Genomic DNA, 13,455 nt, shown 5'->3' with positions numbered 1-13,455 from the left:
CCTTTGTGCCTGCATTACACCTTTGTTCCCCAGCCTCCCCTTTGTGTGCCTCTGTCCCCACTTTTGCCCTTGTCTTCTCCCTTGCTTTATTATGTTCTGCAGTTTTGCCCCTCTCCCTCGCTTTGCCAATGCACCCGTCTTGCACTCCACCCTCCCCTCGGACTTTCGGTTCCCCTCTTGTTTCTATCTTCCCGTTGTGTGGTCACTTCTCCCTATCTATTCCCAGCTCTCCCCGTTTGTCCCCTGCACCCACTTACTTTCTGTGCCTCTGGAATTGGTTTTTGCCCCTACTTCTCTGATTTCCCCCCCCAGCCACCGCCCCTCTTCTGCCATCCATTTCACCCCACTTTCCCCATCTTTTTTTTTATCAACATCCCGCATGCTTCTCCCGTGGCGTAGCTTCAGTATGGCACAACATTATTGGCAGTTGACTGCAAACGCTCTTGGCCAGGTCTACTGCTAAATTAGGAAGGGCTTCTGGTCTGGGTTTGTGTGCACACCAGATGTCCCAGTCTGTACCAAAGATACCTAAAAAGGCTGCCAGGTTCCAGTGTCACTCACATTTAGGCAGCTAGAGATGTAGACATGGGGACCTGTCGATTTTGGTGGTAGGATTGAAAGTTGGTGGGTCTGAACCATACCTAAACACCTGGACAAATTGCCACATTCCAACTCTCCTTGCAGAGGATTGTATGGCGCAGGCAAACGGGGGTGTTCTAGCCCTTCGTCATCCATCACCCCTCCTAGAAGGGCATCTTGGTGTGTCCTGGTATCCCTTTGACACCTAGTCAGGAAGGGCTTCTCAAGGAGTCAAAGTGGTCCTCTGCTACTCCCTAGGGATGGCTGTTGGAGGAGAAGGAAGGGCCAATGGACTCCTCCATCTGTCCCTCTGCCGACCCTCAAAGAAAGGCCAGTGGAATACACTTGTTTCTCTACCAACCCTTATGGTAGTGCCATTGGATTATTCCTCCTGTTGCTTTGCCAACCCTCAAGGAAGGGCCAGTGAACTACTCCTGTCCCTCTGCCAACCCGCAAGGAAGGGTTGGAGGACAAGCTATTGTGTACATCTGTCACCTCTTCAGCAAGGCCTGTTGTATGAGACAGCCTGCCCCCACACCCCCTTTGCAAACCCCCGGAAGGATGGGTGTTTGTCTGCCCTCCCCAAGGAGAGGGCAGCATAGGTCTCTGCCATAATCCCCTGAAGAGCTGGTGGGTAAATTCTTGGATCCTTCCACTACACCACGGGCCAGTTCAAGTATTGTTATTGTATGCATCAGAAAGGGAAGGCGCCCCTTGTGTTTGAACTGCATAGACGGACGACTTACCAGTAGTGTGCAGTAAGGTTTCGAGTGGACCTGTGGCTCTTGTACATATAAGCGCAGGGCTGGAAGTATGGCACCCGTGTGCAGGACAACCGGTTGTGCATTGCATGGTGAGGCCTGGAGCATAACCCTCTTGTGCATGGAGGCCTGACTGAGACTAGGGGTGGTGTTTATAAGGCGTGCAAGCCGTCCTGAGAGAACGGTCTATGTGTGCAGTAAGGTTTGGGAACCTCGCCCTTGTGCTTAACAAAAGGCCTGGCAATGCGGCCCTGTCCCGAGCTTGTCTGTTCATGTGATCTTGAAAAGGGGTGGTTCATGGTGTGAGTTTGTGTCCCTCCTAACACTCTTCCTCTTCTACTTCCAGAGCTGAACGGGATGGTTCTTCTTTGCAAGGTTTGTGGAGACGTGGCCTCTGGGTTCCATTACGGTGTTCACGCCTGCGAAGGGTGCAAAGTAAGTCCGCCCTAATTCACTACACTGCCATCTTGACCCTGTCTCTTTCCTCTCCTTCCACATGACCCCATGCACCATTGCCCCATGCACAGACCTGCTGGCTCCCAGGGCCCTCACCGTCTCTACCTTCTCTCCCCTGTCCCCCCGTAGGGTTTCTTCAGACGAAGCATCCAACAGAACATCCAGTACAAAAAGTGCCTGAAAAATGAAAATTGTTCGATTATCCGTATCAACCGCAACCGCTGCCAGCAGTGCCGCTTCAAGAAGTGTCTTTCTGTGGGCATGTCCCGGGATGGTGAGTTCTGCCTCTCCGCCACCGAACCGATTCACCCATTTTGGTTTTCTCTTTATAAATTAGCTGACTCGATCTGTCCAATGTCTCATTGCAGACCTTCGTATTTCGTGCTTAGCTGTCTGCCTCTGCATTACCAGTACAGCATATTGACCTAACCTATGTGTTTACCTCTGTAATTTCAGCTGTACGTTTCGGGCGCATCCCCAAGCGCGAAAAGCAGCGCATGCTGGCTGAAATGCAGAGCGCCATGAACAACATGGCCAACAACCAGATGAACGGACATTTCCAGGGTGAGGGCCCCACCCCGGTCCATCAGCAGCAGCCGCCAACTCTGAGCCTGGCTCCGTGCCCTCAGCCCCCACCGCCACCATCCCTGCAGCACAACCCGCCCATCTCCTTCCAGGAGTGCTTCTCGCAGTTCCCACAGCAGCTGACCCCACCGCGCTCCCCGAGTCCTGAGGGGAAGGTGGAGGACGTCATTGGCCAGGTGGCCAAAGCACACAAGGAGATCTTCATTTACGCCCATGACAAGCTTAACCAACCTGGGCACTCGCTGCCCTGCAACAATAACATACTCAACTGGGAGAACAACCACTGTGCAACTGGCTACCATGTCAACGGGGTCAGCACCATGTACCATCGCAACAACAACGCAGCGGCCGGCCTGAAGAACGGCTGTGTGGAGGCCAAGAACGGATTCCACACCCCACACTACCCTAGCTGGCATGTCAATGGTTGCCACCAGAACAATACCAATGGGCACAGGATGTGTCCCACCAATGTGCATGAATGCGGTACGCCGGGCCCCCAGGGCTGTCCGTGGCGGAGGACTAAAGATGAACTTTTGGTAAGTGGTTCCAGTTAAGCTGGAGGTGTGTGTCTTTAATGCCCCTCTTGTGCCACGAGCTGAGGTTGCTAGGCCCTTGAAGCCGCCCTGTGGTCTTAGTGCTATTTAGGAATCCGTAATGTAATATTCTCAAAATCCGTCCCTCTCTCACTTTCCACGCTACCAAACTCTAAATCTTCTCCGCCTCTTCTACTGCTCTTCCCTACTCTTTGGAGTTACTACTTCTCATCTTGCCCCTCTTAAATCCATCTACCACCCTGCTGTTCGTACCAGCTGTCTCCTTTCCTCCCGTGACTCCATCTCTACCTCTCTCTTACCTTGGCTGGCTTCCATTTCACTCCCAACTTAAATTTAAATTTCCCTGCCTTGTCTTCAAATCTCTCCATGGTCTTGCTCCCCCTTATCTCTCCTCCCTTCTCTCCTTCTACTCCCCCTCCCGTTCCCTTCGGTCCGTTGACCATTTCCTTCTCACTGTACCTCTGTTCCCTTGTGCCTCCACCCGTTTCCGCTCTTTCCAACTCCTAGTGCCTCTACACTGGAACTCCCTTCCTCTTGCTATCCGTTCTACCCCCACCTTCACCTCATTCCGCACTTCCCTTAAATGTCTCCTCCTCCATTCTCCTCCTTGAAACCCCTCCCCCCCCTTCTGCTTCCCCCCTCCTTATTCTTTCCCCCGACTATCTCCCCCCTGCCTCCCCTCTCTCACCCTTCCCCTTCCATCCTCCTACTCTTCTCCACCACTCCCCTATCCAGTCTCACTCCCCTGTTCTCCCTATTCCCTTCAGTTAATTGCCCGTCTCACTGTATTGTTGATTGATTCATATTGTAATTGCTTCAACCGTTATATTGTTTATGTTTTATGTATTATGTTGTTCCATTGTACAGCGCTTTGGTGTAAGGCGCTTTATGAATCAATAAATATAAATACAAATAGGAAGGGCAAACCTCATGCCGAGGTGTGTGGTTGCCATTGCATGACTTGCTATGCCAGGGCTTTGGTCATCTTGGTGTTATTTTTGTGGTCACCTGAGGCCACTTTAAAGCTCTTTTTCTGTGCCATGCTAATCAGTGGATTTATGTCGTAAGCACCAGGTTTTAGTGGTTCCTCGGAGGGTCATGTGGGAGCTTATGGACTTGAATGAATCTGAAGGGCTGTCTAAAGACCACATCCTGCCTCCTGGGGACTTTGGGCTTCAATGTCATGGGTTATCTTGCTGCTCTTCCCAGTCTTTACTCTTTACCCAGTGATGTCCGTGTCGGCCTAACTCTGGAGCCTGCTGGCCGGTCATCTGAAGGCCTCCTGCAGAGCCAGCTCACGCATTGCCTGTGCTAGTAGCCATTGGGTGTGGGCTTTCTGCCAGGGCAGTTTGTGCCCACTTCTGTTAGGGCACGTACACTTGGAAAGCTCTTAATTGCTCCAAGAAGAGCATTTTCTTTAGCTCAGCAGGAGACCACTGAGCAGGGCTGTCCGGTGCAGTTTCATATGTCGCATTGTGCTGCCGCTGGAAGAGGGAGATTGGTCCACGAGGGGTTAAGATGTTTACCATTCAGCCTTGTTCCCAGTAGAGTTTTGGCCAATTCTGCATGAAGGAACCAGACCCAGAACATGTTTAAATTTAAAGACAACGGATATCTCTTTCCTCAATCTTGATGGTCGATGTGTTCTGTGCAGTTGCGTCTGTTGTTTCCCCTTCTTCAACTTAATCTACCTATTTTTCCCCTTTCTGCAGGCATGTCCCATGAACATGCACCCCCACGGCAGGAGTGGCCGCAGTGTGCAGGAGATCTGGGAAGACTTCTCGCTCAGCTTTACACCGGCCGTGCGCGAAGTGGTGGAGTTCGCCAAGCACATCCCGGGATTCCGAGACCTATCCCAGCACGATCAAGTGACTTTGCTGAAAGCTGGCACCTTCGAGGTAGGTCACTGGTTGGCGCTCAGGCCTTTGTGCAGCTTAGCTCACTCCTCCAGAAAGCAATCTGCTAATCAAACTGCAGGCAGGTGGGGCCTGAGGGATATCGCTCAAAAGTATGACAATTAGATGCATCGAATCATTTCCATCGAAAATGATTCATCGAATTCCCATACATTAAGTGCAAAGTGTTTATGTAACGAAACCCTTCCATCGAATAGGGTTTCGTTATATAAACACTTTACATTTTTTGCATGTAAATTCAATGAAACATGCCTAACGTTAGAGGGAGCTGTCCAGTGCTGAAATCTTTCAAGTATTTCACCAGCTTCCTCTAACTTTATTGGGGCGTGGGGGTGGGTTCTCCAAACTCCCAAAGGCCCCCTAACCCTAAAAATCAATCGAAATGTATTAAATTAGTATGCTCTTCGATGGAAAAGCATTTCAGTGAATACATTTCGATGGATAGTAATTCAATGCAAATGAATTTCGATGCAAAGACTGGATACCTGTGAAACTGTGCCAGTTTATTGGTATATTAGCTGATTTGTGTGCCCTCCGTCCTCATGATGGTTTCCCCTTCTACGCCAAGAGGTGCTTGGTTGAGATTTTCCAGGAATCCATTCCCGCCCTATTGCTCATATATATATATATATATATATATATATATATATATAGGTGGCTGGGCAGGGTACACAAGCATGCTATGTTGGATTTCACAATGGTTTAAATCATAGAGGATGATAATATTCTGGCCAATATGAACCAATTTTTTCTTTTAGGAAACTATTGTCTTAATTAATTATTTGGCTTGATGGATACCTTGATTGATAAGTCAAACCACCAGGCAAATATACCAGGTGAAAGACAAGATAGTTGCACTTGTGCAAAACTGGCACATCTTCTGAAAGTAGGAGGGGCGCAAGGGGGCATTGCGATTGATTACCACTCAGTCTAAATGGAAAAATTATAACAGAATATCAACAAAGAGGCACGCATCTGCCCGCATAGACAGATGCAAGTGGATCACCTAAGCAAGTGCCCGTGCTCTGGGGTCTCCTCGGAGGAAGCGTAGGTGCTGCGGTTACTTTGCAGGCTTTACGCAGAGCACACGGTTTGAAAGAAGGCCACCACTGAACAGCATAGACTAGGGGTCTGCAATATTTGGCTCTCCAGCTGCTTTGGACTACAACTGCTATCTGCCCCAGCCAGCGTAGTCAATGAGGGATTTTGGGAGTTTTAATCCAGAACATCTGGAGAGCCAAAGGTTGCATACCCCTGTCATAGAATAACCCATAAATGCTCCCATCCAGCATGGCTGAACTAAACATACCCTGAAAATGCTGCCTTCCAGCTTGGCTGAACTAAGTATGCCCTGAAAATGCTGCCCGCCAGCATGGCTGAACTAAACATACCCTGAAAATGCTGCCCTCCAGCTCGGCTGAACTAAGCATACCCTGGAAATGCTCCCATCCAGCATTGCTGAACTAAACATACCCTGGAAATGCTGCCCTCCAGCTTGGCTGAACTAAGCATGCCCTGGAAATGCTGCCCGCCAGCATGGCTGAACTAAGCATGCCCTGGAAATGCTGCCGGGCAGCATGGCTGAACTAATCCTACCCTGGAAATGCTGCCAGTCACCATGGCTGAAACATTACATATCTGTGAAAGGGTGCTATTCACTGTGGCTGGAAGAAACATGACCTGGTAATGCTGTCTGTCGTCATGGCTGAACTAAGCCTACCCTAGAAATTCTGGCAGCCACACTGGGTGAACTAAACGTACTCTGAAAACATCACCAGCTTAAATGGCAGAAATAAACTTAACCGGAAAAATGCTGCCAGCCAACCATGACTGAAACCAACACACTTGACATGCTGCCAGGCATTATGGCTAAAGCCAACGTAACCTGGACAAGCTGTCGGCATAAGGCCTACAATAAACGTAACTCTGAAATGCTGCCACTCACCATGGGTGCGTTAAACGTAATCTTGGAAGTGCAGTCATCCACCATGGCTGAAGCAAACATAACCTCAAAATGCGGTCAGCCACCATGGCTGAAGCAAACATAACCTGTAAATGCGGTCATCCACCATGGCTGAAGCAAACATAACCTCAAAATGCGGTCAGCCACCATGGCTGAAGCAAACATAACCTGTAAATGCGGTCAGCCACCATGGCTGAATCAAACATAACCTGTAAATGCGGTCAGCCATGGCTGAAGCAAACATATACCATAAATGCCGCTAGTCACCATGGGTGAACTAAACACGGCCTGGAAATGCTGCCAGCCATCATGGTTGAACCCAAATACCGAAAATGCTGCCAGTCTCTGTGTCTGAACAGAAGCATGGAAATTCTGTATTCAGCAGCCAGGAAGGAAAAGCAGCTACCAAGTCGGATACTAACACAATCTAGCAAAGAAACAACAACTAACCACTTCTCCTCTGTGGGCAAAACACGTGAAGGGAAACTTGGCAAAGGGTCCATCTTCCATAGAAGAGAGCCGGTGGGCACCGTAAAGAGCGCCACAGTGTAGCAACCCCATCACAGGGTATCCCCATTTCATGAATGGATAAATGCAGTGTGTTTGAGACCAGGAGCCTCGAGGCGCTTGAGGTGCCAGTCCTGTCGGGGGGGCGCTCCGTGCTCCTTAGTTTCTTGCCCCTCGTATGTACTGCACACAGAAGAAAACCAGGGCTGCTTTTTCTGTGTGGAGTCTTTGTAGGTCTAGCTAAGTTTAAAAACCCAAAGTTTGTTCTTATTCTAGACTCTGTGCATTTTCTAGCTCTAAGCAACGTAGCGCCTATCGAAGCCCGGAACCAGTGAAAAGAGGATGAACCGATGTGCAGTGGCAGGGAGTGAAAACCCTAAATACTGAGGCTTTGGCTCTTATTGGTGGAGCCTATGTTTCCCACTGCCCTCAGTGTACGCCGCACATTGGCGTAGTACCAAGTATACAGCATCACAGCGAGTTGTGCAATAAATTGAGCTCACCATCTCTTGATATCACTGTACTGGCCCCAAATTAACACTTACACTAGGTAATTAAAATTACATTTCATTGACATTGTTTTGGGACATCTGAATAACCCTTTGCCACCAGTAAATGTAAGTTGAGTTATGTTGGGTAATTGGGCTATGTTGTGAGAATTGAGCGCAGCGCAGATATCTGACCACGCTGCCTTCTCTGTTCCCTGTCTCAGGTCTTGATGGTCAGGTTTGCGTCCCTGTTTGATGTGAAGAAGCAGACGGTGACGTTCATGAGCGGAGCCACCTACAGCCTGGAGGAGCTGCGGGGAATGGGCATGGGGGAGCTCCTCAACTCCATGTTTGAGTTCAGCGAGAAGTTGGGCTCCCTGATACTGACGGAGGAGGAGCTGGGCCTCTTCACGGCCGTGGTGTTGGTCTCTGCAGGTAAGCACAGAGGAGCGCTGAGTTGAGGGGCGGAAGGGTAGAGGATGCGGATAACCCGCTCCGCAGCTCCAAGAGGGGTTTTATTGTCTACAGGCTTGTGCGGCTACTGCCCGAACGTCCGCTATACCATAGTCCAATGCCGGTACATCAATCTACATCCCTGCAAGGAAGGTGGTGTGGCATTGCACTGCGCGTGTTGGGGAATGGTGCTGCCTTTTTTTCATCTGAATGTAAATAAAAAAAATTCTGGGTGCCCGCCTTGCACTATAGGCGGTAGTTTGGCCTCTTGGACGGACCCCACCTTCAAGGGAGTGTTAGTCTTGATGGAAATCCCTCAGCTCACCTGCCCCCCTGAAACCCACCACCTTTACTCATGCGCCATCCGGAGAAAACCAAAATCCTCTGGGTCCAATGCTCGGCGCCCAGTTCTTTTGAGTGCCAGGGTTGAGAGGATTGGTGCCAAACTCTTACGTCAAGATAAAAGTCTCCACTTACTCTGATCTTGGTCTGGTCTTTGAGAATGGTCGAAGCGAGTGTAGATCTCGCGATGAATACACATTCGAATTAAGGACATTGAGTTCTGTTGCTGTTAGAATCAGAAAGAAACGCGTATTCAGAGAAATGTGCGCAGCGCTTGGACTTCCTACGGGGAGGCCACCATGAAGTTCACGCGAAGTGGAGGGGGTGAAGGTTAGTCCTAATCGGGCCTTGGTACACCTCGCTAGGATTTACCGTAGGTGTTCATGGTCCTGATTTCTGGGTTCAGGGTGATGGATGGTGCAGAATGCTGGGCCTGCCTTTCAGGGGCTTCTCCTGGTTTAGCCGGAGAATAGAGCCTGCTGTTGCTACACAGGTCGGGGACTGTTGCCGCACGGCTTGTGAAACCAGGGAAGTCCTGCGGTAGTGCAAGCTGTGCACTTCCCAGTGGCACTTTTGATGCTCGAAGGGGGTTTTAAGTCTCTATTGGAAAAACATGGTTTCAGCCCCCCCCCAATCCCTACCCCATTTCCTAATACAGCTGTCACTGGCTTTTCACTAAACTTGGGCAGGCTCATCAAGTAGGGGATTGAAGAATTGCACCTGTGAGACTAGGGTCGGGCACACATGGCATGTACATCCCATGGGCACATCCTATGTTGATCACATGGATAATCTCCTGTGGAGGCCACATTGTAATACCCCATGGAGACCACACGCTATTCCCATGCGGACACCCCTCTATTTCCACATTTAGTCCATAGCCTGAGAGTTTGCACATTCTGCAGCGTTATTGTGCCAGCAGCTGGCGCCCTCCTTTTAGTAATGCGTTCTTATTGCACAAGGAAGCTAACCTGGCCCACTGGCAGAAGGTTTGCGTGATCAGTGTCTTGGCCCATTTCCCATTTCATATTATCTTGCCTAATGCACGTACGACTCTCGTCTGCACGGTGGGGGCAGTTGGATGACTTGACATGAAAGTTTGACCTACTGCTAGTGTGCGTATTAAAATAAGAGTGGCTGGTGGGGGTGTTTTTCTGATTATGGCAAGCAAGCAAGGTCAATTCTTGCATGACTACACTGGCTGATGGCGCCATTTTGTGTTTGCAGATCGCTCTGGGATGGAGAACACAGCATCCGTGGAGCAGCTGCAGGAGACGCTGATCCGCGCGCTTCGCGCCTTGATCCTCAAAAACAAGCCCAGCGAGACCTCGCGCTTCACCAAGCTCCTCCTCAAACTCCCGGACCTGCGCACACTGAACAACATGCACTCTGAGAAGCTGCTCTCCTTCCGGGTGGATGCGCTGTGAGCTGGCAGGGCGCCCCCCCCCCCCCCCCGCTCCTACAAAAACTAAACTTTTAAGTAAAAAACTTTGTAAAGCCCCCGTGGGGACACTGCTGCTGACTGCACGAGAACTGTTACATTTTTACAGCCGTGAAGAGACCCTCGCCCCCACGCCACCCAAAAGACTGAATATTTATATTGTGATAAAATATTTCAAGGATGAACTGTGCAAGAACATTGTTGTAAATATGATTGTACATTTTGAGTTGTGTTTAAATACAATATTTTCTGAGAACATTCTAGAAACTGGTAGAGCTGTGCTTTGTGAAAGAATTGTGAGATGGGCTCGATAACCTAAGGATCGGCCTGATACGCTCAGGATAGGGCTGTGAGACTAAGGAAGCCCCTGAGGAGGCACAGGAGGGTCCTGGTGCTAGGGTTAAACACACTCTGCTTCTTAACAGGATGCTTTCACCCCAGGCACGAGATGTGCCATGCTTCTGGAACCACGACAGACTGAGCCTCCTGCCGTGGACTCTAGAGGCTTTCGGGCGGGCTGGTCTGTAGTGTCGGCGCCCATCGCCATGAATTCTCATGTATTGTATTTGTTGCGTCCCGTGTTTAAATTGTCGAGTTAGAACTGACATCTAAAAAAAATCCACGAATATTTGAGTTCAGTGTTTTCATGCCATGCAACATTCTCAACCGGGTTATTTTCACAAATGGACAATATTCTGGAATCCTTGGGGTAGCTGTGTGTTTGGGTGCTTAAAGGTCATTTATGGGTAGAGCCACCTCCTGAGGGTCCCTTGTTTACCGAGACCCCCCGCCCAATCCCTACCCTATGAGGAGCGAGAGCTCCTCATTTTCTTGCTCAAGGTGAGCTGGGCAACAGGAGTAAGGCGTGTGGCCTCTGGGTCTGCAGTGCTTCCCGGTGCAGTGTGTGGAGCCTGCATGAGGTTGTGCCGCAGGAACGCGGCCTGGGAATCTTCATACCAGATTGTAATGATTCTGCTCACAGCGGCACAGTCATGATGGTGCAGTATGTCGGGGTGGATTTTGGGCCACCTCATAACTGCACAAGGTTATCCCAGAGGTCGAAGGGAGCAGGAACGGAGACCCTCTTTCGCTGTTTATGGTTCCACCACTTTTTTACAACCTTTTGCACAGTCCTGGAAATGTTGAGGTTGCAGTTATGCACACCTCTTCATTTTAGGCGATAGACCCTTCCTGCTTCACTTGTGCTCCTGCAGAGCTGATAACACATACAGCAATGCTGAAGGCACGGCTCTGCAATCTTTGGTTCTCCAAATGTTTTGCACTACAACTCCCATCAGCCCTAGCCAGCATGGTGAACTGTGAACTGCCCGATGAATGTGCTTGGTAAGTGTGGTCTCCGTGTGTGGGTGTGAACTGGACTGTAGGAGCAGCCTGCTCTGCTTGGACGCATGCTGTACAAGCTCACAAGCCCTTGTTCCCCACATTATGCATCTCTTCTTAAAAGCCCAATGGCTGAAGCAGATAACTTATTTAACCCATGTACCCTTTTAGTATTGATTTTTGCCTCAAAGTTCTGTCTGTTTATTGTTCACACACACCGAGCTACTGCGGCACCATTTTGAGTCGCAGTCCTGGTTTCCCACAGCATCCCAGGACTGTCCAGAGGAAGAGACCCGTATTTGGCAAAACGATTGCACTGCATTACAAAGTCAACACTTTTCCTCCACCCTACACTAGTTTTCTTTGCACTTGAACTGTTATAAATGTATAGAGTGTGGAACTCTTGTACAATAGAAAAATATACATGGCTTTCCCCGCACTCTTGGCAGTGTTTGCAAGAGCAAACACTTCCAAATCCTTTATAGCAGTTGAATTTCAACTGAAATGTGTTTTAACTGACAAGATCCAAAAGAAAAACGGTCCATCAGGCCGTCCTTCTTTTGCCCACCCCACTCACTTTGGCACCTACCTGCCCACACAACCCCTCGACACGTATATATTGCACACCTCTCTGCACCACTCCTTCCAGGCTCACAGTTCCACTACTTTTTTGTTACGTGTCTGCCTCTGGCTACCATGGGAAAACCATTGGTGGCTGCATCATCCTTTTCCTGAGAGGCGGGGGAGGGAGGGGTCTCCGGTGTTGGATGCCACGCATGCGGCTGGGACTGTGGCAAAGGGAATCGAAAGGGTTTGCCGTGGCCCGACCCATGTATACGGAAGCTGTTCGGCCACTCTCAACAGATACTAGAGCCGAACAATCAGACTTACTCAAGAGTACAGAACTGCAGTCCATTCAGAATGTTCTTTGTTCCAATTGTAAAAATGTTGAAATAAATTCGGATCCTAATTTCTGGTGCTAGGAGGATATGGTTCTCTAGCCTATGAACCACTCTCTTCCATCAAAAACAAAAAAATCCAGCTGTACCCCGCTGGTAACCCCTGCACTCGCGCAAGAGACCTCTTTATAATAGACTTCAGACATGTTCAATAAATATCACTAGATATATCAATGTTTTTAATTTGATTCAATATTTGAACCTTGCAGCAATTCTTCTTAACGAATGTATAATGTCGTACCATATCAAAAACCCTTGTATCAACTTCTCATTTTTGTAATGTTATCTGCTTTCCTCCAGTTCTTCAAATCATTATTCATATAAATTCTTATTTATATTAATATATATTTATATAAAGCATTATTAACTATATATTAACACATCTTTCAGCGATTAAGACTTGTTTGACTGTCGCGACACGTTTCGGATGTGCCAGCCTTCTTCAGGGGCTGATATTGTGAATACATTCAGTCTCAGTGCTTTGAAATTAGAATAAAAAAGCAGCAAACATTTAACAAATGACACGTTGATACAGGGGTATTATGATACAACTTTATAATTTCTTTTTGAGAAGCAGAATTGTAAAATTCAAATATTAGAGTGAATTAAAAGCGTGTTTCTGTATGTATTTAATGAATTTGTCTGTTTTCTGTTCCAAAGATGCTCTTTCCTCTGATACCGTGAGGGGTGGGGGACAACGTTAACAGCGGGTGAACAAGTGGATACTTTATACATATTGTATCATGAAGTGCTGTGCCACTCTGGGGTTGACAAAGGAGAAGAAAGTGATTAATTACACAACCCGAATTCCCTCCAGTAAAGAGGATTCTGGCCAATATGTGTAGACGTGGTGTACTTCATCAGAGCAAATGCACATCACTAAAGACAAAACTAAGTGTTACCAATTATACACCCAAAAAACCTAACTCTGAAAGGGATGACCACACCGCAATAAACCCAAAAGCAACTCTGAGAGGTGACTGAGCTAAGTGGCAGACTCGCCCCAATGACTACCAAGAATTCACTCAGGATCACCCATGGGTGCTCCACCGTGCTACCAAGGGATCAACCACCAGCAACCATGGATGGTCCAGCATACCTGAGGTGCAC

At 48.8% G+C, this 13,455-nt stretch overlaps 1 protein-coding gene across 2 annotated transcripts in view; it reads left to right on the top strand.

The window, feature by feature from the left end:
- Window positions 1-12,946, top strand: part of NR1D1 (nuclear receptor subfamily 1 group D member 1) — a 57,946-nt gene extending 45,000 nt beyond the window's left edge. Inside the window, exons 3-8 of one of the 2 annotated variants that reach the window (XM_069634780.1) lie at window positions 1,687-1,775; window positions 1,926-2,070; window positions 2,253-2,917; window positions 4,648-4,833; window positions 8,034-8,244; window positions 9,832-12,946. In XM_069634780.1, coding sequence (XP_069490881.1) covers window positions 1,687-1,775; window positions 1,926-2,070; window positions 2,253-2,917; window positions 4,648-4,833; window positions 8,034-8,244; window positions 9,832-10,031 — 1,496 coding nt within the window. In that variant the 3' untranslated portion in view covers window positions 10,032-12,946. The remainder of the gene's footprint in view (window positions 1-1,686; window positions 1,776-1,925; window positions 2,071-2,252; window positions 2,918-4,647; window positions 4,834-8,033; window positions 8,245-9,831) is intronic. The other variant, XM_069634781.1, reaches the window with a different exon arrangement.
- Window positions 12,947-13,455: the final 509 nt, after the last annotated feature.

This window comes from Ambystoma mexicanum, chromosome 13, assembly GCF_040938575.1.
Source record: "Ambystoma mexicanum isolate Mex_15411 chromosome 13, UKY_AmexF1_1, whole genome shotgun sequence".
Classification (NCBI taxonomy): domain Eukaryota; kingdom Metazoa; phylum Chordata; class Amphibia; order Caudata; family Ambystomatidae; genus Ambystoma; species Ambystoma mexicanum.
The sequence above is the reverse complement of the archived record's forward strand: the minus strand, read 5'-3'. Positions and strand labels throughout refer to the sequence as shown.